The sequence below is a fragment of the Cottoperca gobio genome, chromosome 17, assembly GCF_900634415.1.
Source record: "Cottoperca gobio chromosome 17, fCotGob3.1, whole genome shotgun sequence".
NCBI lineage: Eukaryota > Metazoa > Chordata > Actinopteri > Perciformes > Bovichtidae > Cottoperca > Cottoperca gobio.
Genome location: NC_041371.1, coordinates 23015117 through 23041413, shown reverse-complemented (window position 1 = coordinate 23041413; position 26297 = coordinate 23015117). Strand labels below are relative to the sequence as shown.

Genomic DNA, 26297 nt, shown 5'->3' with positions numbered 1-26297 from the left:
AACCCAGCTGTTTACTAAAAATGACAAATCAAACAGTTTTGCTGTTATTTGTCTGTGGCTGAGCGATTGCATATAAAATCAATGGAATTTGACGCAAAGACAATATTTAACATAACTTCTTATATAAAATATTACATTGTCAACAGAGAAATGTGTCACCCAGCAAAGATGGACATTTTACCATAAAGTATTGTCCTCAAATCATAAAATGATCATCAATAAAACATCAAATGTACGCCTGAACTCCCATAACCAACACAGCCCTGATGGTAGTGTAACTGAGCGTAGTCTAGAGAGATCTTTGACTCAAATTCTGATTCACATTAAGTTTATATTATTATTATTATTATTATTATTATTATATTTGGGCTGCAAACAACTATTATTTGCAATAGTGATTTATTTGTTGATTATTGTTTTCAATTTGTTCTGATTTTGTCTTAGAAATGTGAAAAATGTGTGTGTAAGACATGTTGGAATGTTTCGCTCTCTCAGATATTCAGTCAGCACAGATGGAAAACAGAGAAAAGCAGCAGAGCCTCACGTTATAGGAAGTTTGAAATGAGTCAAATGATCAAACACTGTTGGTGAATCTTTTTCTGATGGACTTATTATTTCAGCGTGATTCTACATCAGCCAGATGTTTGTCTCTGCTATGTTCCCGTTAAACATGTTTGTTCAAAGCATCAACATCTTTCTCATACAGTTTCACCAATATTACTGACTAATGTGTTCCAGTCTCACATTTATGATGAGATTATTTTGAGATAACAGGTTTAAATTTATGAACAAAAAAAGCCCAAAGCAATGAGTCTGTAATAAACTGTTTTACGGATGTACAGGTTCACAGACATTCAAAATGCAAAAAGCATAATCTGAAATGTAATCTTGTGAATGTTGAGCTGCGGTCTCCAGCACATGTGTGTGCAGCGCAGGACAGGTCAAGCAGACAGGAACACTTCGTCTGCAGCGGTGACTGAGGACCCTGAGGTCATGTGATCGGATTTTGGTGGATGTGGGGGGTTTTGGTAATCCACTGCTGTGTGTATCTTTCAATTTTGGTGAACATACTTCAATTCAATATGTTGAGAAATAATCAGACAGTATAACCAGAAGGACTCGACTTTTTCTTTGTCTTCTAAGACAGTAAACTACACGTCAGGGTTCCAAAGGGTCGCTACATTTTCATGGGGAAGTTAAACTCCAAATGTTGCCCAACGTCAATATATATGTATGTATATAAAGAGCAGTACTAGCTCTTATGGAATGTTTTTATTAAAAGTATGCCAATTTAAATCAATTGTAACCGTGCATTATAATTTTATTTTATTATTTTACTGACTTTTGACCAACACATAGGTCAAAAGAGTAATCAATAAAATAATCTGCAGATAGTTGCAGCCCTACTCTCCTACCTTTCAGAGGGAAATGTTGTTACAGCTGTAATTATTCACCAGATCAAAATGGGCTTGTAAAATATGATGCACTGTTATAGATTACACAGTTGATACGATTACCTCAACCTCCACTAAGAATAGTATTAACAATCCAATAATATCGGATAAGATATTCAGGTAACAGTTTATTGATGAGTGAGTTTTACTTTCTTATTTAAAGTTGACCTACTTGCTGATAAACACTTTTGAATGTGAATATTTCTTCCTCCACCGGTTACTGTTCAGCATGTGCTCCCCAGGATGTCTCATCAATATTAAGCATGCAGGCTTCACTTTGGATTTCCAATCAGTTGTTTGCTGCATGATATGTTGTTTCTACATAGATTTAATAAAAGATTGTGGTGTGAAACACCATCACGCAAGTAGCCTATCTTGAGTTACGGGTCATTTAAATTCATGACTCCACCCAGAAGCAGTTTGGGAAGTTCATTCCAACAGCATCAAGAGAGAAAAGTCTCCACAGCATCAGCAACATTCACTGACACCAGGTGTGGCAGACACACCGGGGCCAACACCAGGAGAATATCACTCCTGCTCAGTGGGGATATATGGAAGATAAGTGACCCACAGTAGGCCCCTCATGTGTGTTGGTGGCTCTGCAGAGGGGGAGAAGCTAAGGAGGCAGCTAGTAGCCATGCAGGCTGTAAGAGTTGGCATCATTCAGAGGCCACCACGGTGCCAAGAGAGCCAATACTGTCAGATCAGCCCTCTGCTCATTCATTTATCACACACACACACACACACACACACACACACACACACACACACACACACCATCATTGTTACCCATCCCAAGGCCTCCATCCTACCTCCATATCTGGCCCAGCTGGAGGATGTGGATGACGGACTGGCCGATCCAGATGCAGAAGGAATAGTAGGCCGATCGTTTCCTGCTCGTGCCGCCCCCCGCGGTGCTCGCGGTGCTGTTGGTCGTGGTGTTCTTGCTGGCGGTCGACGCCTGTCTCTGCGGCGTGGCCGGGTGGTGTTGAGCGGTAACGTCTCCGTGTGAGGCCGAGCCGCTCAGCAGCTTATTTCCATCCAAGTGGGAGCAATCGACGGCGGATTCCGCGCCCTCCTCTGTGCTAAAGTCGTGGACGAACCATCTGAAGCTAAAGAGCTGGACCGAGAAGGAGCCCAGCACCACGAAGAAGAGCGTCAGGCCGAACCACCAGTAGTCGCGGCGGAGATAGTAGTCAACCGACAGCCACACGTCGGTGCCTACGTCGGCCATATACACAGCCACTGCGGCTACTATCCATAGGCAGTCCCACACCGTGTACTTCTGCTGCTCCCTGACCAGGCGAAGGCACGTCGAGTTGGAGCCTCCCCCGCCGCAGCACCGCGACTCCCCGTTGGCGAAGTCTCCGTCCCCGGTGCCCGCAGAGTCGAGCTGGGCGCCCGGCTGGAGACCCTGCACCGAGCCGGAGTGCTCCGAGTTCTGCAGGGGGGTGAAGGCCACATCGCTCTTCTTCATCTTCAGGACCCCGTCCGATTTAGCCGCCATTATTGGACGCTTGTAATATTACTCTATTTTTCCTACGTTCCTCCCCTCCTCTTCTCCTCTACCCCTGCCTCTCTCCGTCGACACCCTTCTGTGTGTCTCTCCTCCTCCTTCTCCTCCTCCTCCTCCTCCTTTCTGGGCAGTACTAACTGCTCTACACAGCCGACAGCTCATAATACAGAATAAAGGCAAAACCTAGGAATGAGCCAGTGCTTGCTCCAGTAATTTGGTCCATAGCACGTCTTCGTCGCACTTATTCTACGGTTGATGGTCCGCTCACATCCAGGAGGGTTTTCCGCTTTGTTTCCTCCACCTGCAGACAGCCTACCCGCACGGATTCTTCTTCTGCGGTTTGTCACTCTTTGTCCTCGATCAGTCCTGATGAGGCTGATGCTGAGGCTCGAGATGGAGATGGAAGCAGGAGTGAAGGAAAATGAGGCAGCCTGCATCCATCTGCTTCTTCTATGGCACAGACTAAAAACTATGACATCACCCCCCCCCCCCCCCCTCCTCTTTCTGTCTGTCTCTCCTATTTGAGCTCAGTTGCAGCAGAAAGTAAAGGCTCTCGTCAAAATCTCCCACAACGCTGCCTCCCAGTGTACCTGTCAGCATGCAGCCTGCCATGTGAGTCAGGACCCTGAGGAGAAGAATACAGTACAGCCTGGTTTCCAGCACCATGGACAGTTACTTACTGTTGCTCAGCAGCTTCTGCACAAACTTGAATTTGAACCACACTCGTAAATGTTTCATCAAGTGCCTGAACAGTTCTGGACACATTAACAGCAATCACTACATCATTTTAGTGCAGCACAACACTTTACAACACCCTCTCAGAGACAATACCTTCCCACGCTGTTGCCACAGAATATTATTATTATTTATTATCTAAAATAGCTTTGTATTCTGCAGGACAACAGACCCAAACCTGAAGCACACTAACGGTTGTGGACGGGGGCGTAGAGGGTCCACTGTCGTCAGGTTATCTTTTCATTTAACTTCTCACCAGAATACTAAAAACAAACATCTGTTTTAGTCTGTTGGACGAAATTTGCTCAGGTGATGTTCATCTGAAATCCAGTGAGTATATATAACTTTATTGGAGTCACTGATGGTTTAGAATTCAACTTTATAGGGAACTCATTCACACTAATGTAAAAGACAAGTGGTTGGGTTAATGACACATGAGCTCATGTGCTGTTTACTGTCAACCTTCTGTTGCTCATCAAATAACACACTTCAGCTCCTGAAGGCATGAGGACAGAAAACGTTTCAATATAATATTTGATAGGTTGTACTACCCACTGGAACCAAACAAGTTGTTGTTTTTAAAGTGTGAGACTGATCTAAAGTCTCAACTGTTTCATGCTGCTTTAAAATACTTTTCAGAAGATCACTGCACACATGACACAGAATCTATCTTCTTCAGGGCAATTGTTTGGGGGAAAGTTCATGTCAAAGCTTATAATTACATCAAATAGGGCACATCTGCTCTTTGTTTATGCAAGTTTCATGGGAAATGTAGTTCACAACTAAAGTTTGAATGGTCCAAATACATAGAAATCTCGACAGATTGCAACATATAAGAAAAGCTAGGGATGAACAGAGGAATACAAATCTCCTCTTTGAGGTCCAGTAGGGATTGAGAACATTTTACTTGACCTGCTGCAGGTCAGTGCAGGCACGGCAGAGGGTTCGGTGTTCTGCCCTACCAGTGACTCATGAATCACAAAAAACGAATCACATGAAAATTGATATACAGTATGACCTGAGGCCAACTGGCCTGCCGCCTTATTACACTTGGCAAAATGAATGTCCCACTTCCTCATTCAATCCGAGCCGTGGCTCAGTAGGTTTCATCCTGCCGCCCCAATCAAACTGATGCACATGCCAGTGGCAGAGCTCTAGAGATGGCGATGTGCATCTGTCCTTCTGCCAGTCCGTTTGTTTTTGTCGAGAGTCAAATATCTCAAAACTATTCAATGGATGGCCATGAAATTTGGTACTATGTAATATTCATACTAAATGGCCTAAAAGGTTTTAGGCATCCAGAATGTGCCTTTATCTGATACCACATCCCATTGCCCCTGCATGTTAAGAAAGACAAGGCCAGACAGGGAAGCTGACATCAGCACAGGCCAAACACCACAGATTCACAACAGACCATGTACACTGTGGCAAGTTTGCTGAAATATTAGTTTCTGTTGTTACTTTTACCGTTTATCCATGTAACATATATTAAAGTTGTTCTTACTGGATACAAACTGCTTCAAAAACACAGAAAATAGTTTAAGCAGAACAGTATCTTCAGTTTCAAGAGCTAGTCAATTGCTTGAGGTATGTGTGTGTTAAATGGTGGTATCATATCAAAGTTATATTATTATATTACATAAGATAACACTACAGAAAGAATGATGCAATGATGCCCTGAGCTGTCTGTTACTACTCACAGCTGTGTGTTGTGCATGAGGAAATGAAGAACAAAATGTAATCACAGCTAAAAGCTTTCCTCAGTGTCTGTCATACTCATCAGGATGGGCTGAGTCCACATGAACAACCTCATATATTAATTACCAGTAGTATAAACATGGATGGAATGATGGCTGTAGTAATATTAGAATTAGACACTTCAGCCTGATAATGTTCTTCCTCACTCTTGAAGAAGAGATTTAAAAGAAAAGTAAATATATGCTTGTGATCTAGCACTGCACTCAAACTTGAGTCCAATAACAATGGGATATGACACACCAGCAGTCACATACATGTAGACTGCAATGAGGGAAAAGGTTGGATAAAACAGCTGTTCATACATTTTATATTTGAAAGCTAGATCAGCTGTAACAATATAATTAGGTCTACATTAGGCTGGCTCATGGCTGATAACTAGCCTTTTAACAGGATCGACTCTGCTGTGAAGAAGCTGCCGTTGGGACTGTATTACTCTTCTGTGGCAACACACACAATACACTGCCTTTCAATAGCTATTAATATGCTGCAACCTGAGCCCATCTCAGAGGCGCTGGCAGATGTAATCCTGAATGTGCATTCATTAAAAACTTTTTTCAAAGATTCCAGTAAGGTTTTCGAATTGAGCTTTGAATGTCAATTGTCATATTTTATGATGTCATCACACACAAAAAATGGAAACAATGTTTTTGTGGTTATATACAGTAAATGTCATTGTTGGTGCTGTTAGACCGTTAAGGTGCCTCTCTGTTCGCGGCAAGCGGGAAAGCAAACTGTTTTTTGACCACAGTGAAATGTTAAACTCCAACAAATTGTGAATTTTGGAAATTATTACATATATCTTTTTTTCCTATAATCAGTTTTGACTTTTGTACTGTGACACTTCATTGCCACCCTCAACAGCATGCACATTACTGTGGCTGTTACCATCTGTTTCCTCTTACTGTATATCTATTTTATATTGCTGTGAAAACATCTCCTTCACACAACTGTATTTTCTCAAGTTTCCTGCAAATAACTTAATTTAACAAGATTACATTTGAACACATCATCATAACGTTATAATTTACCTTCGTCTAATGCTCATTCTTACTGAACGGACCTTGAACACATCATAATGTAACTTGCTGCTAACAGCCAAGCAGAACTGTGCTGCCCATCGGCTTCTAAAAGCTAAAGCTAACTAGCTCTCCTCCTACCGATTTCAACACGGATTTGTGGTTCACAAAGTAGCACCAGGCCTTTGTAGCATGGCCCCCTGGACCTTTGTCATCTGTACCCTTTGGCCCACTCTGACGGTGGGCCTGCTCCCAGTTGATGATCCTGCAGCTGGCACGAGCCTATCTCCGTTTGGACTTGCAGCTTTTGCCTGAAAGCCTTTGCATCATCATTACCATCACTGAACTGTTCCTGTCTGTCTTCTTGCTGCCTTGTACACATCCTTTGACAACAGACCCGCCATAAACAGTACACTTGTAAAGCTTTTGACTTTTGCCCACCATGTACGGTTCACGTGCTTTATGGACAAAAACACTTTAATTCAGGCATAATGCACGCCACCCCTAATCATGTGCTAGACATCGGTATGTGTGACTCAAGTTTGACGGTCTTAAAAATCTACTTTAGTCTATCATAACCATTTATTTGGAGCACAGTAGAGGCCATCACATGCACTCTGGGGGACATTTACACTTTTGGTTTATGTCTCAGTTCTTTCACACAAAATATCAAAAGTATAACACTCAGCAGTTTTTAAAAGCAGTAGTTTTAATATTATCAGCAAACCTGTTCAACACAAGTTCACATTCAGCAAATTGGGCATAATAATCACAGTCACAGCACCAAATCAAATTAGCTTAATTTAGCATTTCTGCCTTGTAAGGCGGGGACTTCATCTGCAACGCCCCATCGGCAACAATGAATGCAAGACAAATCATCTGTAAATACTGTTTGAATTGATTACATACAATACTCACATGTCAAGTTTAAACATGCACAATTAAAGCATTTCATTTAACACACAATAATTAAAACACAACAATAACAAATGTGCAGTAAACACAGGATTTCATGTGTGACAGTTTAATAGGAGACCTGGGGCCTGTATCATTGGCGTGAGATTAGTGGGTGAGCCAGCCATCGTTGGGATAACTTGTAACCGGGAGACATCACACTAACAGCTGCACAGCTAACAGAGTTTACAATAAAGAGACAAGTATTAACAAGCAACAGGGACATTTCAATACATCGGGAGTCACTTTGCTTTCCATGATAATGACGTCAGAGATCATCTGTGCACTCTGGGTTTCATACACAGCTCAAGAACAACTGTAACAAGATACGGATTATGCTCGTTTTTTTCATTAGCTCCTAGTAAATTATAAATGCAACATTATAGGCAAGTTGACTTTATACATTTTTAAAATTATTTTTCATCTCTAGTTCTAGCTGCTTAATTTACTTTGAACTGTTTTTGATGCGTGTTGCATTTATTTGCAAAAGCCTTTCCATTTAGTAAAAAAACAACCACCCACAGTTTTTAGCCTAAATGTAAGATATATAAAACTTCTATTCCTGCTATATTTACCCTATACTAGTTGTGATTATTCTGTCAGTCTCTAACTGCAGCTGCATGTTTCATAGGCTTTCATCTTGTCACCTTTGTAGTCTAATATAATCTGCAATACAGTTAGACTCAAAGAGAGCCAGTCTGTTGATACAGGCCCAGATGGTGTGGAGTGGCGTTTGTATCACATTTTTTTACAAGTTTTAATTTAGATTAAGCCTCTCAGCTGAAACCAACAGTATTTAAACCATATGTGAAATATCTCACTGTTTAAATGAAGCTAATTAAAAGCACTCAGACAGAGCTGCAGATGACCCTCCCGTGTATTTACAGAGGAAAAACCTAAAGGAAACTGTTGCCGCGTTGCTTCTTGTCGCAGAGTTTAAAGTTGAAAGCTCAACTTGATCACAACAGGAAACAGGAAGTCATTCATTATTTCTTGCGTGGCACTTTGTCGCCAAGCGGTACTTCATCCATCAGTTTCTGCAGAGAGACCACAAAGGGATGTTAATGTCACTGTATCAAAATTATAAATAAAAATAAATAGAACATATTAGTTCATACAGTGTGATATACAGAATACATATAAACCCACAAAGATGGTTTTGTTAAATCTGGTCAGAACAATATATTACCAAGGAAGAAGATCTGAAAAAACAAGCTATTATCATGAAGATCTGCTTAAGTATCAAAGTAATCCATTGAAAGCTGTCTGTACATTTATTAGTGTTGTCTAAGCTTACACTGTCGGACAGGCATCACCAAAGTGCTTACAATTAATCCTGAGGGTAACATGACTGTCTGAACCAAATCTATCCAACAGTCGTTCATACGTTTCACTTAAAACAGCAAGAGTCAACCTCATGGTGGCGCGAGAGGAGAAGTCGGGCTCACCAGTGTTTAAGGTCCATCCTCTGGGGATCTACTTGTTAAGATATTTACATCTGGACTAAAGTGGGGGACCGACAGCTTGCCAACCATAGAGCCATGACGCTGCGCACAGACACACTCACCTGGAGCAGACTGCTGTAGTAGGTGAAGCCGGCCTCTCCGTCCTCTCCGTCCCTGCGGGCGTCGTCCACCTTGTACCTCCTGCACGCCAGCAGCAGCTCACTGGAGCTGTAGAGGGGGGCAGGGTCGATTGAATGGCTGTTGATCAGGCTGACCAGGTACTCCCGGTAATGCTTCCTGGAAAGGACAAAAGGACAAAACAATGTTAGCACGATCACACAGCAGAGTATGGCAGCTTCCCGCTAGTCCTTATGTAGAAACTGAACTGATGGTGTAACAGTGAGGTTACCTGTATTCTACTTTACAACCTGCATCGCTTTTTGTGGTTTTGCATATCCTTTGTATCAGTTATGAAAACGTTTTAATTGCAATCTATTGTCAAGTACTGAGCAGGACCCAATGATGTAATCATTTCCTGATAATGTAATAACCCCTGAACATTTAATAAAATGTGCACATAACCTGATACATAATCATTTAATAACTTGACCAATAATATAATAACATGTCCTAACTGATATTTTAATAACATCAGCCTTAATGTCTCGACAGGCGCTCGCTCAGCTGCGCTTGCCAAAACAACAACAGAGATGTGAAATAACCATTCTCACTTATCAGGAGATAAATCACCATGGGCGTAAAAAGTACAGAGAAATGATACTTAAGTTAAAGCAATGGTAATCACACATTTTGGCTTAGGCCCCCCATTTAACCTTATGTTTGACTGGATCCCATCATCATAACCCATGGGGGTTTACATGTACATAAGTATTAAAGTCAACTTTTCTTTGTTTCAAATTCAATTGGATGTTTGATCCTTTACTTTCACTGCGCAGACCTGGGGACACAGTGATGTCACTGGAGTCAGCTTCACTATGTGGATATCTCTGAAAGGTCCATTCATGTTACCCACCGTACTTTATATCTACATGTGTGCCAAACAACCGTAGGTAACCAGGCAACAGCTCTGCAAAATCTAATGTATAATAACAGCAGTTTAACCTTAATGTTCACCTCTATTTTCAATTCAGAATGTCATTTATGTTCTTCATGGTTTAGTACATCCTCCACTCGATTACATTCTTGTACTGTAATTACCCCTTAGGTGTGAGTCAGTGTCACAGTAATGCTGTGCCGTGCATATTGGTGACTGTATTGTTACATTCCTAGAGGACTCTGATCTGAGTCAGGAAGCTTCACAAGCTGTAACAGATGCCATGAGGACACTTTTGTCAGACCTTTCAAAATGTGGGTAAAACTGTTTTATTTATATCTGCATAAATAGATATATGTGTGCATGTGTTTCAGTGGTAGTAGAGTCCATGCAGTGCAGGCTGAGTGGCTATCTGACCAGCATCAATTGGTCATTTGGTCTGTAGTGATTGTTGGTGAAACATTTTGGAATTTCAGGTGTATTGTGTTATTTTCTGAATTCCTCCCAGTTAACTGTGTTTTTTTGATAACAGGTTCAGGACAGATGTGTCAACCACTAAAGGCCTTATTCTGAAACACGCTAACAGATGTGCAAGCCTCCTGGCTGTAGATAAATGAACCTAAAAGATCCACAAGTTGATTCTTTAGCTGTTTTTCACCTGCGGTGCTGCCTGTCCCCTGACTTTGTTTTAGGGAAATACAGACAGGCATATTCCATCTGACCTATATCTCTCTTCAGTCTAAATTGCTCAGTTGTTAGCAAGCTAGCGTTTCGTGGGTTCCTTCACACAGTTAGACCTGGCAATTTCAGGTGTAAATATTAAGTCAGAACTAATCTCTACGTGAGAGCGAGTGGTGTGGTGCAACTTGTTTGAGTAAGTAATGTTTAAATCTAGAAAACACTTATGATATCACAAGGCTTTGTTTGAACGTAGGTACAGCTGGTACAACCAGCTCCAGCGATCCGCTGCAGCACTGACTGAAACATGCTCGCAGCAATATTTACAAAAAATTAATATGTCGACATGTTTCTCAGCTTCTTTGTGCCAAATCACACAGTTCAGTGGAGCACATCATAAAAGTCTCCGGAAAGTTGGTATTGCGAGCAAAAGGCAGGTGGAACCATAAGTGTGACTGAAGGAAGCATGACCACTAAGCACGTACAGTGTTGGGACCTCAGACACATAGTGGAGCACATATAACATGTTGCCTTGGTTAGGAGATTAGAGTAACAAATACTGAATAAAGTCATCATACTCGCAGAGTCCAGCATGTCCAGGTTGGGTCTGAGCTCCACAAGCTGAATCTGGCTGCTGTCCTCCCTCGTCCTTCTGCTCTATCACTCCACATAGACCTGAAACAGGACAGGGATGAAGAATAAAGAGCAGAGCGGGAAATGGGAATTGCAACAAAACAAACATGCCTCCTCCAACGAGTGAAGTTGCAGTGTACATCCATGTCTGTCCAAAATGTCATCACTTCTTCATTTTAGCCTATTAGGCATTTTTGTGAAATTGTCAAAAATGTGTTTTGTGAGGTCACAGTGACCTTGACTCTTGTCCACTAAAATATAATCAGTTCATTTGTTCCAAGTGGATGCTTGGGACGTATGGACGGACAGACGACCCCAGAACCTCATGTTACCAGCCTCAAATACTGCCGGAGCGAAGGCTTAAAGAGACCGTGGAAAAGCTCGTACATCACTAACCATTATACAAGAGACTCGCTTTGTACTGTGAAGATGTAGGCTCCAGGTTAAGATTAATTCATAGTTTTTAGACTTAATTAAGAATGAACATTAATGGAAATGGTAGTTTAGAGATCTAATGTTAGCATGCTAACATCGCTAACATGAAACATCAACAGAATCTTTTGGGTAGATGAAAAGTTAAAGATATTACAGTACACATTACAGTTCCTTCTGAGGGGGCATGAATCAGGCTGCACCCCTAACCCCAAGCTGTCATTGTTGACAGTTGATTGTTTTTCATTTTGCCATGCACGTCCTCATGAAACTAATGACCTTGGTATTTAGTATTAGCAGGTCCTTGCTGCAGGACATCACTGAAATGCAGTACACCTCGTCACGTTGCTTTCTGTGTTGTGATCAGACTTTAATGTGGCATGGAAAATGCATGTCATGAGTTATTAAACACAAAAGGCTATTAACACGTTTAATCAGGCATGCAAACTCATCAGTGGTGAAAAATGCGACAAAGATGCAAACGCAATAAAGGGGGGATTTTGATTTTTGTTGGACCAAAAGGAAATTCTTGAGTATAACATTTATATCTGCTGAATCCAGTTCAAAGTGGTTTAGAATGTGTAGTTGCCACATAAGAAATAAACAGTAGGCATGAGAGTGCAGTGAGAGGTACATTTCTTAAAGAGTTTACACAATCAGCATTCTCTCTTTTTGTTGTGTTGATTTTTGCTGTAATATTTCTGTCATATTCTTCATAGCTATCCATCATAACGACCTGCTCCTCTTGACTGAAGGAGGCAGCAATCGTTCCATTTTGTGCAATATAAGAGTCAAATAACACGGCAAACGTCCCCTTTTATAGGAGCGTGCACATAGCCTGATGAAGAACACCTGGGTTAACGAAGACAGTTGATAACCACCGTTGTGATACCCATTATCTGTGATTGTGGTTTTAGGTTTTGTCGAGCTAATGCAAAGAAAGCCTGACTATGTCCACCTTGCATCGTAGTACTTCCCTCTGGCCTACCTGTCTGTGTTCCAGGAGGGGGTTCAGTGTTAAAGGCCACTCCATTGTTCTGTAAGTCACAAGGAAAAGGAGAACAATCGTTACTCACATTATTCTGTTATTCTACACAACAAGATTGGACAAAACACAAAAAATAAAATAGAAAACACGACATTTCACAAAACACAACAACTTTACAGTAAACACAACAGCCACGAAGCCTTCCAAATCTGGCTTCCGTTCCAAACACAGCACTGAAACCGTCCTCCTGAAAATCTCTAATGACATACTTCTCTCCGCGGACTCCCGCTTCCTCACCATCCTCATCCTCCTCAACCTCAGTGCACCCTTTGATGCCATTTATCATTCTATTCTCCTCTCACGTGTTCAACACACCACAGGAATAACTGGTACCGCCCCTATCCTGCTCCACCTCATATCTCTCTGACAGACATCAATACATCTCCATAAACAACTGCAAATCCTCCACCGCCCCAGTCACTCACGGTGTCCCCCAGGGTTCAGTCCTCGGTCCCCTCCTCTTCATCCTGTACATCCTTCCTCTCGGACAAATTCTAGGCCAACATGGCAATCATTGCCACTGCTACGCCGACGACACTCGACTTCACCTCTCTTCCAAGACCATCACACCCACCACCCACTCGACCCTCACAGACTGTGTTAATGATATTAAACATGGATGCAACAAAACTTTCTCCAACTCAAATCAGAAATAATCATCATCAGTCCAAATTCCCTCTTCCGCTCGCCCCAGTCCTTCTCACAACATCACAGTAAACACAAACCAAAAACACGACATTTCACAACACAACAAAACCTAAAACAGAATCACATTTTGGAAAACATAACAAAAAACAGCAACACTAGAAATGTTGTGTTTTCTGCTTTGTGAAATGTTTAACACGGCTGGTATTGCAGCTAATAGAACACCGATAATAAATTTGAAGAATCTATTGGTATTAATCACAGATAATTCTCAATCCATAACATTCATTTCACTTTGATTCGGCACAAAACTAAAGTGATTTCAACAGATCCTTCAAGTTTAAAGTAAAATAAACAAGACTGCAAAAAAATAAAGTGTGGTTGTCAAATTACAAATAAACGGTAGGCATCGAGAGTGTATCTAGTGGTAAAATAAATACAATAACACATTTAGTTCTGTGAAATATTTTCTGTTTTGTCGTTGTGTTGCATCAATAGCTAAATTGTGTTACGTTGCAAAATCTTAAAAAGAGAATTCATCTCAACAGTTTAAGTACTTTTTTTCAGTGAAGTCTGCACATTTGAGAGTCCATTTGTGTTCTAAATTGCATAAAACTGCATACTATGTGGATTTTGTTTATGCAAGAAATACCCGGATGTATATTACATTGGCGAGAATTTCTGAGTATTCGGAGAATTTTGTGAGCTTTCTGCACCTAATCAACTGCCCCACAATGCATTGGGTCTGAAAATGGAGAATTTTGAGTTCTTGGTCACACACATGTACAAAGCACACAGTGACATTTAAACTGTGGATTTAACCAATCCGAGTATTAGGAGTAGTGGACAGCTACTAAACGGTGCCCGGGGAGCAGAGTGGGGGCACCTCGTGCTCAAGGCAGTGCACAGGAAGTGAACTGGTACCTTTCAGAGCATCAGTCCACACTCTGAGAGCCACTGGGACTGGCCATCAGTCATGTCACACTGTGAGCCAGGCTAAACGCTGTTATTGTCACGTTATTACATGTTCATGTGTTTTCATGCGAGAAAGTAACCATTTAGATTTCTAATGTGTGGTCAAGCTCCCTCTCCTCAGTCAACACAGCCTCATCTCATTTACTCTGTAAATTAAAGCCCCGTGCTTATCCTGTGTCTGGGTTCAGCCTCCGATACATAACAGTGTGGATATTTTTTATGCTGTGAGCACCAGAAACTAAATCCAAATCACCTTCATTAAACTGGGGTGGAGGCAGAAATCTGAAGGTGTGTGTGTGTGTGTGTGTGTGTGTGTGTGTGTGTGTGTGTGTGTGTTTACCTGCAGTAAAGCCTGCAGTCTGGAAGGTTCCCAGTCTCTCAGATAGAAGAGGCAGTCTCTGGGATGATGGGCATGTAATCCAGACACACTGCACTCGTCCACTGCACAGGTCTGAAGGGAAGGCAAGGGAAGAGAAGACTGTTAATTATCTATATGGTGACCTCAAGGTGCATTCACACCATGTGTGTTTGAAGCATTTCATTCTGATTGTGAAAAGTTTACTTCTGTAAATAATAATACATTTGACATTTATTATACCTTTTAGACCTTTAGGTCAGGTCATTCCAGATCGCGTAATGTAAATATTATAAAGTAAATGTTTGGAGAAGTACACTCAGACAATTAAAACATAGTTAGAAAAGAAACAATGTGCACGGATATCACGAGACCATGTGAGAATCTGCACCTACTCAACTGCCCACAAGAATTGCAGGATCACTAAATCACACAACAATCCATCTCGTCAGGCTTTAAATGATGTGTTTGTGTCCGGACCACCAGTGTCCTGTGAGGAGCTCCTGTTCCGGGCAGAGGAACAGGAGTTTTGTCTCATGCACTACTGTCAGGATATAGTGACAGGGAGAGCAAATATGACAAAAAGTTATTTTAGTAAAAGTTACCAACTGCAGCTTTAAGATAAGTGCTAAGAAAACACATCCAAATGTAGAACTGTGTTGTCATCAGAGCAGCTAGCATGGCTGTAACTGCTCAAGTGCAGTGGCTCACAGACGGTGTGCTGTCCCCACCTGCTATTTTGGTTTGTGTATTGTGCAGAAGTGCAAAAGGGCTCGGGAAGTGGAATATAGATCGGAGGCCTTTATCTGAAACAGAGACAGGCCCTCATTTCCCCTGTTCATGATGAAAGTATATTACATCATATATTAGGGAGAAGCCTCTGAATTGATGTTACTGCAGAATCAACACGTCCTCCATGTGTACCTTGTGTACTGTGTACATTTCCAGAGCGCTAATTCGATCAGCACATTATCCAGCAGTACAATGTTTTTCCAGGTATTTATGAGCAATCTTTCTTTTGATTTTATTATTATTTGAGATATAATTCGACATTATATGAAGACTAAACTTTAATCCAGATACTTTATAAAGTTGTTGTTGGTCAAACAAATGGAAACAGAGATTACTGCGACTACATGGGGTGTTGGAAGCATTTGCTTATGCTAATGATTGATTGCCTGAAACACACAATTCCAAAGGAGTATTAATATTAACTGGGTAGTGATACATGTGGACCAGCTTTCTTGCTCCATTAATATTTAGATAATTCCAGCATGAAAAGGTGATACAGGACTATAGTATGCGTCAGACTTACAGTGTGGAACGGGTTGTTGCAGCCACTGCAGAACTGGTAACGACACTGTGAGCAGCAGAAATGCATGCAGCCTCCTTTAGACAGCGCATACTGAAAGCGACAGTTAGGACAGGCTGGAGGGAGGAGAGGAGGAGTGACAGGCAGGATGTGAATGGTGAGAAAGAGTGTCAGTACATTAAGGAACGTTTCTCAAATCTAATGTACAAATAAGCAGACAGTGTGCAGATTATGTATTCACTTAAGTGATGCGTTTCATCCTGAGACTCCTGTGGGGTGGTCTAATGGAAGGCCTCACTGCAAAGACTGGGTGTCATTGATCAAAGAACCTGAGAAATGACCATTACATTTCACCTGAACACCACCTGATACCTCTATGAAGCACATGCTTAAACACCTTGTTGACTAAATGTGTTTCTTTGAAACTAACAAATAGATCTGCACTAATACGGAGCAGATTGTGCAGACATGACTACTGAATTCAACTCAAATGACCATCAGAATCTTCTGACAGTCCATCCAGAGATTAACTCTGGTGTGATCTCTCTCCCAGTACGGATGCCACGTGCAGCTTATTGGCATTGGTTCAAAAAATGTGAGTATAACCCAAACTAACTTCATGTTCACAGAACCTTAGAGTAGAACATAGTGGAGTTTAACACAGTTTGGTGTGGGTTAATGTAGTGGTGGTGTGCTGCCCTGGGACTTCAGCAGTCGCTGTGATGATGCTTAATGAGACATGGGCCAGAGGACATACTGTTGGTTACATGCTGTTTGGTTTTACATAGATCACACATCTATTATTAGTGCACCCCTGGCCACAGTAGAACAACATATTACCTTCAACAACTGCTGTTGGAAAACAATACTGTAGAAATGTGTGTGTGTGTGTGTGTGTGTGTGTGTGTTTACTGATGCCGTTGTCTCGGAGGTATCCAGCCAGGCCCTGTCTCTGATACTCTGGATCATTCTCTCTCTTCCATGACTGGTACTGTTCACAGGACAGACCTGCATGCTGAGACTCCCACTGCAGGACGACACACAAACATGTGCTGAATGTTCCACTGGTGACCAAAAGGGAACGGAAGCGAACATTATAAGTTCTTTTTTTTATTTATTTCAGCTAAATTGGCTCACTATGTTTAACATTATAACTATACTAACTAAATATTCAGTACTAGTTCAAACCTTTTTATTAGAGATGTTTACCACAGAAAGAGTATCATAAAAACTAGATCATTCCTAATGATTAGTACTAAAGACAAATGAAAATATATATAACAAAAACTAAAAGGAGCTCTTTAAATAACTCAAAGCAGAAAGTAGCACCTAATGAAGCGATGTGTGAGTCAGAACCATTTGCACAGCTACAGGGAGGAATATATGTGATATTCTGGGGACTGTTAAGATATTTATTTATGTATAAAGACTAATTATCTGTATAATGAAAGGCTAATCCCTGTCAAACTGCTGCCACAGGTGCAACTGAAGGTAAGCAGAAATAAACCTTTGTATCATTTAAAACATGTATTTATGACAAAACTTTAATGACTTGGGGGAGAAGAGAAGACAAGACATGAAGAGACGGACACATCATACTTACAGGCTTTTTACACTGAGCACAGAAACTGTTGCGACACTGAAAACAGGTGACTTTAAGCTGGTCTCCATCATAGATGAACCCATATGAACACTGAGAAGAGGAGGGGAGAGGAGAAGAGAGGAGAGGAGAAGAAGAGAGGAGAGGAGAGAGGAGGAGAGGAGAAGAGAAGAGAAGAGAAGAGGAGAGGAGAGATGAGGAGAGGAGAAGAAGAGAGGAGAGGAGAGAGGAGAAGAGAAGAGAAGAGGGAGAGGAGAGGAGAGAGGAGAAGAGAAGAGAAGAGGAGAGATGAGGAGAGGAGAAGAAGAGAGGAGAGGAGAGAGGAGAAGAGAAGAGAAGAGAAGAGGAGAGGAGAGAAGAGGAGAGGAGAGAGGAGAAGAGATGAGGAGAGGAGAAGAAGAGAGGAGAGGAGAGAGGAGAGGAGAAGAGAAGAGTGGGAACAGTAAAAAGTTATAATCTAATATGAATACACTATTTGGTCATCACCCGCTTGGCCCACTCGCTAATACCTACTGTATATATATATAGCATGCTCATCATTACTCTAAACTAATCTGTTCACAATATTAATAAATACTAAAGACTGAGAACAGTCATTTTATTGTATTGTGCCTCATCTTATCAGATGGGGAATTCTTAAACTTGCTATTCTGTCCAGTTTTGTTTTTTATATTAGGAAACTTTGTACCAATTTATTTGAATAAATAGGGTTAACATGCTCAGCTGGTCACCATGAGACTGACCCCCTGCAGGTGCAGTCTGTGACTTACAGTACTTGCAAAGTTTGGACCTTTTCTTGCACTGGTGAGTCATTAGATAAAACATTTTATTGCACTGTGTTCTTAATTGTCCCCTTTCCTCCCTTCTGCAGGTCAGACAGTGGACAGGACAGACTATCCAACCTGCCAACAGTTAGTCTATTTGCAGCAGCAGCAGTCCTGGTAAAAGCTCCAAAGGAGATTAAACCATACTCCTAAGTCATACTGTGTGTGTGTGTGTGTGTGTGTGTGTGTGTGTGTGTGTGTGTGTGTGTGTGTGTGTGTGTGTGTGTGTGTGTGTGTGTGTGTGTGTGTGTGTGTGTGTGTGTTCACTATGAACAGGTGACCATGCATGCAGACCTGCTCTCATAACTCACTTAGAATTAGAATGTTATATTAGGACAAACTGTGTCCAGGAGAAGAGAATATACGTTGTTTTACCTTTATGTGTTATGTAGTATTGCTTTGACTAATCGTGAAATTACTAACATGTCTCGTCAGAAGCATTAAATGCGTTTGACCGATCGCCTGTCAAAGGGAAATTGAAATCAAACAATCCTGTTTGTGTGTGTTAGCATCACAACAAAAGATGCACAGAGAACATATAAAAAAAAACATAATCAGAGCCAAATATAAGAAGATTACACAGATTATCTAAAGTGTACGAAAGTAATCTCTATTATTGGAACATTTAATACTTTATTATTATCCAATAAAACTCAAAACTATCATGTCCATCTGGACTCTGAACTGCTGTGTGTGTGTGTGTAACTGAGACCTGTGTGTGTCAGTGTGTGTGTTCTACACCATGATTTCCAAATGGCCAGGTAATGCTTCTGTTCTAATCAGCAGTAGCACTGAGCTGCACATGTCACCAGTAACAGGCGCTCCCATTGGCTAAGAGCTGAGCTGCATCACTGCGGCTGCAGAGTGACACACGGTAAGCAGCTTCCCTCCTGCTGACACTACGGTTCCAACACAGTCACATGGACCTCTGAAGGCCAGCGCTATTGTATTTATAGAGTGAGGAGCATCTGTGAACGTGGCTTTCATCATGACAAAACTACGTATGTATGCCAAATATCACATGACATCATTTGGTTAAAAACGAAAGGCCGTGGTTTACAAAACGGTCCCGATAACATCATCACCATTTGTAGTAAATGGGTGAAAAACTTCACCGCAACCTCCTATTATTGATTTAACGAAAACTTCATGTTCATGTTTGTTAAATCTGAGATCCGTTCTGAAGCAAAATCCTTGTTCAGATTCATTTTTGCACAAAATGTGACCGTCTGCTATAAACGCTCAGCTCCTTCTCTCTGACTGCAATGATTTAGATGTAGACACAAAGATGTCAGATCTCTTAGGACAGCCAGTGAGCTTGTTCCTGTGTCACACAGAGTTCAAACTTCCATGTTGGGTTTACTTGTGTTGAATGAGCCATTAAAGGCCAGATCTGAGCTGGAGAGATAATCAGGTCCTGTGTGAATCTAGCTGATTAAAGCCAAAGCTCTGAACCGTCTCTCCTCATGCTGCTGACGGTGCACTTGGCCTGGACTGCTCTCTAGTCAGTCAGCTGGAAACAATAATAATTAACAATATCAATCAGCCCCCCAACACCCTAACCCTGATCACATTCATAGGCACATCAACCACACTGACCTCTACATAATACTTTCACCTGCTCAACATAAGGAACACACTACTTCCTGCACTGACACGGGACATTATCATTACATGCAAACCATGTGCTGCACAATCTTCCAATATGAATATAATTTCCTCTCCTCTCCTCTCCCACTGTTCCCTCTCCGCTCCTCCTCTTATCTTCTCCTCCCTCCTCTTATCTTCTCCTCCCTCCTCCTCTCCTCTTCTCCTATCCTTCTCTCTCCTCTCTCCTCTCTCCTTTCTCCTTTCTCCTCTCTCCTCTCTCCTCTCTCCTCTCTCCTTCTCCTTTCTCCTTCTCCTCTCTCCTCTATCCTCTCTCCTCTCTCCTTTCTCCTCTCCTCTCTCCTCTCTCCTTTCTCCTCTCTCCTCTCTCCTCTCTCCTTTCTCCTTTCTCCTCTCCTCTCTCCTCTCTCCTCTCTCCTTTCTCCTCTCCTCTCTCCTCTCTCCTCTCTCCTCTCTCCTTTCTCCTTCTCCTCTCTCCTCTCTCCTCTCTCCTTCTCCTCTCCTCTCTCCTCTCTCCTCTCTCCTCTCTCCTCTCTCCTTTCTCCTCTCCTCTCTCCTCTCTCCTCTCTCCTCTCTCCTCTCTCCTCTCTCCTCTCTCCTTTCTCCTCTCCTCTCTCCTCTCTCCTCTCTCCTCTCTCCTCTCTCCTTTCTCCTTTCTCCTCTCCTCTCTCCTCTCTCCTCTCTCCTCTCTCCTTTCTCCTCTCCCCTTCTTATTCCAGCAAACACAGTAACACTTATTGTATTCCTTCAATTGATAAAGATTTACCATCAGTAATATATTAAAATGCTTGTTACAAATGTCCACTGCTGTCACATAATTAGTAATGCTCTGCTTGTGTTTTATGAGCTGCCTATCTGCTGTCTGCCTGCTCTGCTGCAGACAGTACAACAAGCACAGTAAGCTCACTGTGGTAAACAAACAGTCACATTCTTTTTTTAGGTTTGCAGTGTGTACTACTACACAAAGCTTAGAGAAAACTAAAGCATTAGACAGAAAATGTGCAGCTTGTAGTACACAAACACAGAGCAGATCTAACTGGAAATCCATACTTATTTATACAGAAAACATATGTTTTCATCAGATGCACAAATATTGGACCACATGGACTCCACGATGACAACACTTTGTTCTATCCTAGAAAACAGAAACTAAACTAAATAGATGTTGCAGCAATGTGTGGAGTTCTAAGAAGCACACACACCTGTATGTCCAAAAAGCTGTAAGCCGACACGATGTCTACATTGCTTGACTTTTAGGGTCATAATCCAACAAGGTGGGAAATCCCTGTACTAACTTAAATCTAATCAAGATTAATTATCAATCAAATCATTTTGAGCTAAGACTCAAACACAGTGAAATGGTCTGTTAGTACAAGTGAGAAGACGTATGTTGGCTCTGTTTGTAACCTCTTTGTTGGATACCTGGATTTGAAAAGAATATTATAATACTATTACCACAACATTAAAGTGGTGTTTTACATGTACTATTTCTTCATCAGAGAGTAATACAGGAAGTATTACCAATGAAACGTAACCATTGTATTTGGTTAGAGGCAGAAATCTCGGAGACATTTATCTCAAACCCTGGAAGAATAAAGCCCATACAAAAGAGTTTTGTAAGTTTTTTTTTTTTCATTTGTTTGTTTTGCAATTTGGGTGAATTGACCCTTCAAGCATAAAACCCCCCACTACCGTTCCACTAGTGAGGACCATATACAGTCCAATACAGGGTTAACATGCTGTAACGCAGGAGAATATGCAACAATAATCCTTCCTCCTTCTCCTCTGTGCCTCTGTACTTTGCAGGTAAAGGAGGATTATGGTGCTGATAGCTCCCTAATGGCCTCTGATGCCTCTCTGTGGATCTGCATGAGGCTGCTAATCATAGAGGCAGAGCAGAGCAGGGTCATTGCGCGTCATCATGTCTGCCTCAGAGTTTTACACTGTGGGTTCAGCACATATTGGTGGGAAATGATTAAGTCTGTGTTGAATTGGAACTTTGACATTCAATTAGTTCCCTCCCAGTTATGAGGGCTACTTATTGCTGCAGTTGTGTTTTCTTTTATCAAGCAGTGCAATGCTTACATAGTTGTACTTTATCAAAGTACAGACGTTTTATGAACAAGATGTATTTAAAATATTATCATTATGCTCCCTTTCAGAGTGTTATCATTATCATATTAAATGATTATTGTTGACACAGTGAACATTTGAATGCAGTATATTCATATGCAATACTGTTATTTAATCTATAATAATGCATCATATTTTCTACAAAGTAACTCAAAGTGAAATACTCAAATGTGCATGAATACTGTACTTGAGCAGATGTACTGAGTTACTTTCCTCCACATTAAGTGTTACTTGCTCAGTTTCCCAGACAAAGTCAGTCACAAATCATTTTTATGAACAGTTGAATATCCAGTTTCCTGTTGTAACACACTTGATTAATTAAAGAGAACCTGGTGCTAATAGAACAGAACACTTATACAACATCCTGTGAACTAAGTGAATGTTGTTCCTATAAAACCATAAAACCATAAAAATGCATAAAACCACCAATTTGATTTAATATTGGCATATAATAAATACATTTCCACATCGTCACATGTGCTTTTTATCTCTCTCTCTTTTTTTATTTATGTTTTAACTAAACTAAGTTTTATGAGCTGAACTAGAACATGTTTTCACTCCTGTGCATTTTATTATCTCATACCAAAGGATGATATGATATGTTACAGTGTAATTCCCCTTCAGCAGCATGTGTACAGTGTGTGTGCAGCTGTTGTTACCTTTGCAGCCAAAGATGAACTGGGTTTCTCCAGCAGATCCCAGAGCTTCTGCCTTTTGTCTGCACAGCATCCAAGTTCTTCCTCCTCCCCATCCTTCTCCCTCAGCGTGTCCGCCTCCCTCCTCAGCTCCTCGTTCATCTGCTCCTTCTTCTGGTGGTACCGTGCCTGGCAGCACGACTCCAGGTAGATCTCGTCAATCCCCCAGTAGTCCAGCTCCTGGCCGAAGGACAGGGCGCACATCTCCTCCATCATGTGCAGCTTCCCTGTTCTGTAGAAGTTGAGGATGGAGGAGAAGGCCACCGGGTGCCTGTCGAAGAAGTACTCGTTCTCGTTGAGGCTGTAGTCATCGCAGATCTCCAGCAGTGACTCGTGGGTGTTGCAGTCTCTTAGCCGTCCCAGACGGGTTCTGGGCAGCCGGTCCAGTGTTCTCCACAGGACTTCATGTGTGAGACCTCCAACATTGAGCCGGACCCGCCGGGAGCGGGCCTTAATGCGGATGATGTCAATGGGCTCAGGGGGGAGCACAGCGCCCGTGGCAGGCCGCGGGTTGCCTTTGGGTGTGCTGAAGTTCATTCTCTCTGTCATGTTTGCTCTGTGTGTGTTTGCTGTCTTACTGTGGGAGTGGGTTATCTCAAACAGGTTGTGGTGGTGTGTGTGTGTGTGTGTGTGTGTGTGTGTGTGTGTGTGTGTGTGTGTGTGTGTGTGTGTGTGTGTGTGTGTCTGAAGGTCAGGGGGAAAGTTGCCCAGGCCCACCAAGCTCACCAGGCTGAGTTCAGACCACTACTCCTTACTCCTGGTTAGATCCATGGCTGGGAAAATAAGACATCATACAAGTCAGAACAGGGAGAATGATGTTATATAATTCTCCTAAATGAGGTCCAGAGTGTCCCCAGTGACCACAACATGCATTAAACAATCCCAGTAAAAGAGAAAGCTCCCTGTGTCATCATAGGGCAGGGCTCACCTGAAGGCCCTGACCATGTCACATGACACAACACCAAATGAAAATGTTAAATCTGAGTATCTACATTGTAAAATATTGGAGATGGGATACATTGTGATATCGGGTAAACCCTGGAGACTCATCAGTTTTTTAAAACTTGGAAGCCTTCCTCCTGTTGGACTATAAGGGCTTACGTTTCCATTAGAAGTCCTCTGACTGCGGGACCTTCATCTGATTGTGTAATGGAGTTCCACAAATCCCAGTAGCGGCATTAGGCCTCGTCTCCCCTGGCTCAAGTCTGCCTTAGTTAATTATAGCCTGTCTATCTTCTCCTGGGACACTCACAGGACACAGGCTACGTCAGGAACCAAGCTGCTACATCACCACTAAACATCTCTTATCCAGTCCTTCCCCTCCAAAATAAGTGACAAGTTCATTTCTGTAACATAAACATTTAGATTAATAAACGTTCTTCACAGTTTTCTGTATTGGGTTTATTATTATTATTATTATTATTATTATTATTATTATTATTATTATTGTTTATTATTATTATTATTATTTCCATGAATAATTGTTTGTATAATTGATTACATAGCTGAATGTTTTTCTTTCTCCACTTTCTTCATTAAACCAGACCACATGCAGAGAGTTATACTGTACATAAAACAGAACAAGAGTCCAAAGTGAATCAGTTCAATTCGTTGTCAAGAGATTAAGGAGACCCGTGATTAAGTACAAGGTAGATAGAAAGTGAATATGAAGTAAATCTCTTCACGTTCATAATCGTTCAATTCGATTTCCCCCCAATTAACGTCATCAATAGAAGCCAACCACTAATACTATAATACATCTTTTTAAAGACATTCAAAGGGTCTGTTGAGTACAAATAATCTACCTGTAGCCTACCTCTGTGAAACCTGCTGATATTTCGGAAAAGCCGAACTCTTGCACTTCCAGGAGGTCCCACCATAGCACCCAGTTAGTTATCCCAGCTGCTTCGTCTTCCCTCCGGCAGCATATTCACGAAGCCTCCCGAGAGCACACGGACAGCTGGAGGTCCACATTTCGGCGGAAACAAATCAGTGCAGGAGAGGAAATGTCCCGGGGAATGTGTCTGCAGGGCAGAGCGCCATGAGGACACAGACACAGGAAGAGAAGTGTGAAACGGCTGGCCCGAAGAGCTGCCGGCCCGAGGAAGAGAGAATGAAGGGATGAGAGAGAGAGAGAGAGAGAGAGAGAGAGAGAGAGAGAGAGAGAGAGAGAGAGAGAGAGAGAGGGGAGGTAATTGGATTGAGGCGTTCAGCACCAAGGACAGCTCAATCAACAGCTTGTTTCCACTTTAACTCCTGCTTGCTGTGAGGTAATGTTAATTCTAAGAGGAAAGTCTTAAAAACGCCCAAAATTATTCAATTTCCAGCCTTTTCTTGTCCTTTTCTTGTCCCACAGGAGAAAGTGACTGATACATCTTTACTTCTGATGTATATACTCATAACGCTTAAAGGGAATTTGTATTTGTTTCAACTATATTGGAAGATGTATCACATATATGCAGGTATCAGAACCAACACGCGCTCTGTATCATCATTAGAACATTTAGCCCTGATTGACAGTTGTCTCCGCCAGTGGCAGCAGCCTCAGTTCCACAGAGCTCCTGCGCCATAGCTGCAATTTCCTCCGCCCATTTTAGCTCCACCCAGGCTCCGCCCCTTGTCCCCTTGAGCTGTCGATCCAGACTCCAGCCTCCAAAAGTTCCTCGAGGGGTGACTGAGATGGTACATTCATGGCTTTCTATAGAGAAGTGTTGCAGAACACACCTCCTCTCCTCACACAGGAAGTGACTCTGCAGTAAAATCTAAATCTGACTCCAAAGCAATGAGGTTTTTATTTAAAAACTTTATTTTTTACTGAGTTGCAGTTGTCGACTTTGAGAGCATTTGAAAACGTTTTGTGATGCGATTTTAATTTTGAACATACACACATAAAAATCAGACAGTGAAACAATACCTCACGTGTTAAAAAGACAACCAATCAAACAATTCCAAAAAGCAAGCAAGCGAACAAGGAACCAAAACATGAACACAAAACAACAACACACACACAGAGGTTAGTTATAAGTGGGGCCCTTGTACTCCCTTGTAAAGTTCACTAGCTTCTCCCAGAGGATCTCAAATTGTCCTCAGATGGGTGTCAGATGGGACATTTTCGGCATGGTGCCGAAAATGGGGAGAGGAGGCATACTGATCAACTGACTCCTTTCACCGTACGCAGGAGCGGTGGTTCTCCTGGGAGCTCCAGACACCCAGGGGAGGAAGATATGTATTCAGGCTTATTCACTAACCCCTCAGGGTTGTGGGAGCTCATCTCTGCTACAGCACTTTGTAATGATGATGTAAAACTCATATTTCAAACCGTTATATTGAAGTTTTGAAGAAATACTACACAGATAGATGAGTAGAAGGAAAATAACTGTGATTATTAATCCAATAAAACAGAAGACAGTGTTAGTCTTCCGCAAAA

General features: G+C 41.8%; 3 protein-coding genes across 3 annotated transcripts in view; all 3 read right to left on the bottom strand.

The window, feature by feature from the left end:
• xkr4 (XK related 4) overlaps positions 1–3398 on the bottom strand; it is a 23376-nt gene extending 19978 nt beyond the window's left edge. The window contains exon 1 of the mRNA XM_029453619.1: positions 2267–3398. Coding sequence (XP_029309479.1) covers positions 2267–2961 — 695 coding nt within the window. The 5' untranslated portion in view covers positions 2962–3398. The remainder of the gene's footprint in view (positions 1–2266) is intronic.
• Positions 3399–7047: 3649 nt separating this feature from the next.
• On the bottom strand, positions 7048–17769 carry LOC115022021 (E3 ubiquitin-protein ligase RNF31-like). Its single transcript, XM_029452803.1, has 8 exons — positions 17614–17769; positions 16923–17037; positions 16014–16126; positions 14684–14794; positions 12664–12712; positions 11189–11285; positions 9001–9175; positions 7048–8470 (listed from the first exon to the last, which is right to left on the bottom strand). The coding sequence occupies exons 3-8, from the start codon at positions 16077–16079 to the stop codon at positions 8420–8422; spliced, it is 549 nt and encodes a 182-aa protein (XP_029308663.1). The 5' UTR covers positions 16080–16126; positions 16923–17037; positions 17614–17769; the 3' UTR covers positions 7048–8419.
• Positions 17770–19734: 1965 nt separating this feature from the next.
• On the bottom strand, positions 19735–23419 carry LOC115022439 (potassium voltage-gated channel subfamily B member 2-like). The gene is made up of 2 exons (XM_029453416.1): positions 22835–23419; positions 19735–19758 (listed from the first exon to the last, which is right to left on the bottom strand). Exons 1-2 carry the CDS (start codon positions 23417–23419, stop codon positions 19735–19737), a joined length of 609 nt encoding a protein of 202 aa, XP_029309276.1.
• Positions 23420–26297: the final 2878 nt, after the last annotated feature.

Coding starts and splice junctions, on each gene's coding strand:
- LOC115022021 (XM_029452803.1), bottom strand. CDS start 16,079: ATGCATTTCTGCTGCTCACAGTGTCGTTACCAGTTCTGCAGTGGCTGC. Junction 14,795..16,013: donor GCAACAACCCGTTCCACACT/GTAAGTCTGACG, acceptor CCTTCCCTTCAG/ACCTGTGCAGTGGACGAGTG. Junction 9,176..11,188: donor GGACATGCTGGACTCTGCGA/GTATGATGACTT, acceptor TGTCCTTTCCAG/GAAGCATTACCGGGAGTACC.
- LOC115022439 (XM_029453416.1), bottom strand. CDS start 23,419: ATGACAGAGAGAATGAACTTCAGCACACCCAAAGGCAACCCGCGGCCT. Junction 19,759..22,834: donor GTTCATCTTTGGCTGCAAAG/GTAACAACAGCT, acceptor TGTGTGACACAG/GAACAAGCTCACTGGCTGTC.